Source organism: Salmo trutta, chromosome 18, assembly GCF_901001165.1.
Source record: "Salmo trutta chromosome 18, fSalTru1.1, whole genome shotgun sequence".
Taxonomy (NCBI): Eukaryota; Metazoa; Chordata; class Actinopteri; order Salmoniformes; family Salmonidae; genus Salmo; species Salmo trutta.
The window spans coordinates 5162238-5167380 of record NC_042974.1 but is presented as its reverse complement, the minus strand read 5'-3'; the positions used below and the strand labels follow the sequence as shown (position 1 = coordinate 5167380).

At 39.1% G+C, this 5143-nt stretch overlaps 1 protein-coding gene across 1 annotated transcript; it reads right to left on the bottom strand.

Annotated features, from left to right (window-relative positions):
- Positions 1 to 400: 400 nt before the first annotated feature.
- Positions 401 to 4620, bottom strand: LOC115152786 (G-protein coupled receptor 4). The gene is made up of 2 exons (XM_029697580.1): positions 4062 to 4620; positions 401 to 3055 (listed from the first exon to the last, which is right to left on the bottom strand). Exon 2 carries the CDS (start codon positions 3047 to 3049, stop codon positions 2018 to 2020), a length of 1032 nt encoding a protein of 343 aa, XP_029553440.1. The 5' UTR covers positions 3050 to 3055; positions 4062 to 4620; the 3' UTR covers positions 401 to 2017.
- Positions 4621 to 5143: the final 523 nt, after the last annotated feature.

Here is a 5143-nt window from a genome sequence, read left to right as displayed (position 1 = left end):
GTAATTAGATAAAATACACTTTTATTGATTTGGCCGTTCTATGGATCAAGAGCAATTTTACAGGAGTCCCTCTGCTTTCAATTTAGTGCAGTGTGAAATGACTGCCTCAACCATAGAGCTAGAATTATGCAATTAGTCTCTGTGGGCAGATAAATTGGACATACAATGCACATATTGTCAAGTGGTACTATGTTAACGGCATCATCTTTAGCACCTTCAGTGTTGCAGCACAGATGGAAACATTAGGAACTCACTATAGATTTCATTAGTTTTGCCCCCCTATAGGCTATAGTAACATATGGGATATAATCTATATCACTTTTATGCAAACATGAAACTCTTTTAATCAACTCAATCTGAAAGGTGTCATGATATGTACAGTTATGTTTTAAATGAAATGTTTTAAATGAAATGGTACATAGGTTTATGATATAGATTAATTTACATTTAGCATTGCAATGCTGACAGGAATACAATATTACACATTGCCCCACAATACAAAACCACTTCCAATTCCTGTGTACATGTGGTCCTCAGTTGGGTACGATGCTATTTATAAATAGGTAGAACAGTCTGGTGGAACCATCCCTTTCAGTTGGGTACGATGCTATTTATAAATAGGTAGAACAGTCTGGTGGAACCATCCCTTCAGTTGGGTACGATGCTATTTATAAATAGGTAGAACAGTCTGGTGGAACCATCCCTTTCAGTTGGGTACGATGCTATTTATAAATAGGTAGAACAGTCTGGTGGAACCATCCCTTTCAGTTGGGTACGATGCTATTTATAAATAGGTAGAACAGTCTGGTGGAACCATCCCTTTCAGTTGGGTACGATGCTATTTATAAATAGGTAGAACAGTCTGGTGGAACCATCCCTTCAGTTGGGTACGATGCTATTTATAAATAGGTAGAACAGTCTGGTGGAACCATCCCTTCAGTTGGGTACGATGCTATTTATAAATAGGTAGAACAGTCTGGTGGAACCATCCTTTCAGTTGGGTACGATGCTATTTATAAATAGGTAGAACAGTCTGGTGGAACCATCCCTTTCAGTTGGGTACGATGCTATTTATAAATAGGTAGAACAGTCTGGTGGAACCATCCCTTTCAGTTGGGTACGATGCTATTTATAAATAGGTAGAACAGTCTGGTGGAACCATCCCTTCAGTTGGGTACGATGCTATTTATAAATAGGTAGAACAGTCTGGTGGAACCATCCCTTCAGTTGGGTACGATGCTATTTATAAATAGGTAGAACAGTCTGGTGGAACCATCCCTTCAGTTGGGTACGATGCTATTTATAAATAGGTAGAACAGTCTGGTGAAACCATCCCTTTCAGTTGCCAGAGGAAACTCTAAATCATCAAAGTACTACATTATATTTCTCCCCAGTGTCAAATATACACTATTGTGGACAACCAAGGATTAAAACTATGTTCAGTCCCTTAGCAGTTTATCTTATATGTTTCATGTCTAGTTTGTAAGTTTGTTTAAACAATGTTGTAAAACAAGTTTGTAACACAACTTCCAATTGATTTGGAACAATATGTATTTATAGGCAAGTTCCTTTTTGTGTAATTTTTTGGTGCTTGAAAGAGGAAATATAAATGTATTATGAGGACACCAGTCCTTCTGCGAGACCAACTGCCTGCCACATGAAATCCCAATCTGGCAACTTCCTGGCTGTGGCAATATGAGGCAAACCACGTCTGTCTCAATCAAGAATGTACTTTCCAAAACGCACTGGCACTGTTTAGAGCAACAAACAGTTTTGTAAAAAAAATAGTAATCCGAAATATATGTATATCTTAGAGATTTTCCTTTCCACAGTATAACCTTTGTTCTGCAGCATTTATGAATAATGTTCAGTATTAATGGTTATCACAGGTTGAATCAGGGTCTCTCTGTGGGGTCTTCAAGGATAATAGTGGTCCTGGTGATGGTTCTTCGAAGGCTGGTTACTAGCTAGGCACAGTACATCATTTACAGGTATGTTACAAATGTCTGGTTTGGATTTAGATAGAATCAGTCTGATCTGAAAGACTACTAGGGGTCTTAGTGGTGGTCCTCTGATGACTCACAGTCCTGCATACAGACTCCTGCATCCTCCTCAGGCAGGGCAGGTAATGGCCCACAGCCGCCCTGAAGTCACTCCTCAGGAACGTATAAAGTACAGGATCCAGCAGACTGTTGAGGCTCAGCAGACCCCTGCCCAGCTGGTAGGGCAAAAACACTGCCTTCTCCCACTCACAGGCGTCCCTGTGGAGAAGCAATCCAATGTACTTCACGCATCCTGTGATGTGGTAGGGGCCGAGGACCAGGATGAAGATGACCACCAGCAGAGTGAGAAGCCCCCTGATGCGGTGCTTCTCTTCCGTTCCCAAGGTACCAATGGCCGACAAAGACCTCAGGGTCTTCCGGTGGAGGAACACGATGAAGGCGAGAGGGATGATGAAGGACAGGGCTAAGGTGATCAATCGGTAGATGATGAACCCCTTCTTGGAAGGGTAGCTCTCGATGCACAGGGTGTGATTGTCGTTGGGTTGCATTTTATGCAAGGCGATGGATGGAGGCACGGCTACCACGACCCATATGCTAAGGGCTATCCATCGTGCAAACTTCAGCTTTCTCAGTGCTTGGAATCTCAGAGGCTTGGCGATGGCCAAGTAGCGCTCCAAAGCAATGATGCACATGAAGGCAATGCCGGTGTAAATGCTGACGTAGAAACTGGCCCCCAATAACTGGCAGGAAGTGGACCCGAATCGCCAGCTGTGACCCTTGCGATAGTAGTCAATCCATAGAGGTACAGTGAACAGTTGGAGGAGATCCGAAAGGAGCAGGTTGATCACGTACACCGGTAAGACGTTTTCAGACTTGATCAGACGATAGAGCCCGAACAGGGCCATCAAATTGAGGGGAGTGCCAATGATGAAGAAGATACTGTAGATTACAGGAAGGTAGATGGCATCTTGGCTGAGGTCCACTCCACAACTGTTGCCTTCATTCAGGTTACTATTACCAGAGCTGGGGATGGGAGTCATGTCCATGATGTCCTTGTGAATCAAGAGGATATGTTAAGTTCATATGATATAGATTGTATAGTAAGTATTTACCCCATTACACATTCCCTTAGAGCCTGTAACTTGATGCTTTCCCTCTTTAAATTATATTTTTGAAATCAACACTTTCAACTTGACACTAAGAGGGTATAAAGTATCAATAAAACTAGAGGGTATAAGGTATCATTAAAACTAGAGGGTATAAAGTATCATTAAAAGTAGTGGGTATAAAGTATCATTAAAACTAGTGGGTATAAAGTATCATTAAAACTAGAAGGCATAAAGTATCATTCAAACTAGAGGGTATAAAGTATCATTAAAACTAGAGGGTATAAAGTATCATTAAAACGAGTGGGTATAAAGTATCATTAAAACTAGTGGGTATAAAGTATCATTCAAACTAGAGGGTATAAAGTATCATTAAAACTAGAGGGTATGAAGTATCATTAAAACGAGAGGGTATAAAGTATCATTAAAACGAGAGGGTATAAAGTATCATAAAAACGAGTGGGTATAAAGTATCATTAAAACTAGAGGGTATAAAGTATCATTAAAACCAGAGGGTATAATGTATCATTAAAACTAGTCGTTATGAAGTATCATTAAAACTAGTGGGTATCAAGTATCATTAAAACTAGTGGGTATGACGTACCATTAAAACGAGAGGGTATAAAGTATCATAAAAACGAGTGGGTATAAAGTATCATTAAAACTAGAGGGTATAAAGTATCATTAAAACCAGAGGGTATAATGTATCATTAAAACTAGTCGTTATGAAGTATCATTAAAACTAGTGGGTATCAAGTATCATTAAAACTAGTGGGTATGACGTACCATTAAAACTAGAGGGTGTAAAGTATCATTAAAACGAGAGGGTAAAAAAACATATAAATGACCACTAAATGACCATGAATTTCAAAACACTGATGTGAATTCTCTCCCTGACTATGTCTTCTTACGTTATCAAAATATTAATATAACAGAGCTAATCAAAACATACCTGAAATCCTGTATAAGCTGCACTTTTCCAACAAAATCAGAGCGTCTTATTGGGAAACCTCATTAGAGAGTTGTGAGTTGAATAGTCAGTATATTCCTACCAAACGATATGCCAACAGTGTGCGTTTGAACAGGATGTGAAGTAATGCCATGGTGTGCTGGGAAAGCACAGACGCTCATAGAGATATTTATTTTGATGGTGGTGAAATAGAAGTCATGAAATCATGAAATGAAACGTTACATTAACCATAGCAGGAAGTTAAGAATGCCGATAATAAGAAGCTAAAATGTGCCAGTCACTGTGGCGTTAATTACTGGTCAACAGAGAAATAACTATATAAAATGTGTAAACCAGATCTGTCTCTGTAAGTCACTGTCACTGAATAACACATCATGTAATAATATCCCATGACATTCTCAGTATTTCTGCTGTTTTTCTAATACCTTTTGTCTATAATATGATCATTCCGACTGACTCAGATTTGTTTTAACGGATCAACTGTCTCTATTTTCTGTACAGATGTAGGATCTTAATTTGAGCCAGTTTGCTACAGCAGGAAAATAATCCTGCAGAAACAGGAAATATGAATTATTATGTGGATTATAATTAATGGACATTTTTGGAAGGGTTGATACATTTTCGTAAGGGAAAATCAAGAGTAAAATTTCTAAATGGAAAAGTATTTTTATTAAGTCTCAAATACACTACAAGTTCTCCTCCAACAGGCTGATCAGATTTAGATCAGACACCTGTATGTATACGCCTGTTATCAAACTGTGAACAAAAATGATACCCAATACATAAACCTGCTGTTTTTTACCTTTTTACCTACATTTTGTGGCTGTATCACCAAGTCCTTACTGAGCTACAGTACCATTCAATGGATCATGGGCCCCGGCAGGTCATGGTATCATCCACACAGATGATCTATACAAGAGAGAGATGAGTTCCTTATCTCCAGTCCTGTCTACAAGAGGTTACAAGAGGTGAAACATGCTGCTGGAGTAGATCTCATCCCCCAAAGAAACATGGTTAGAAACAAGAAGTCACTTCTGTATACTTCCTGTAATATTCAGATAATT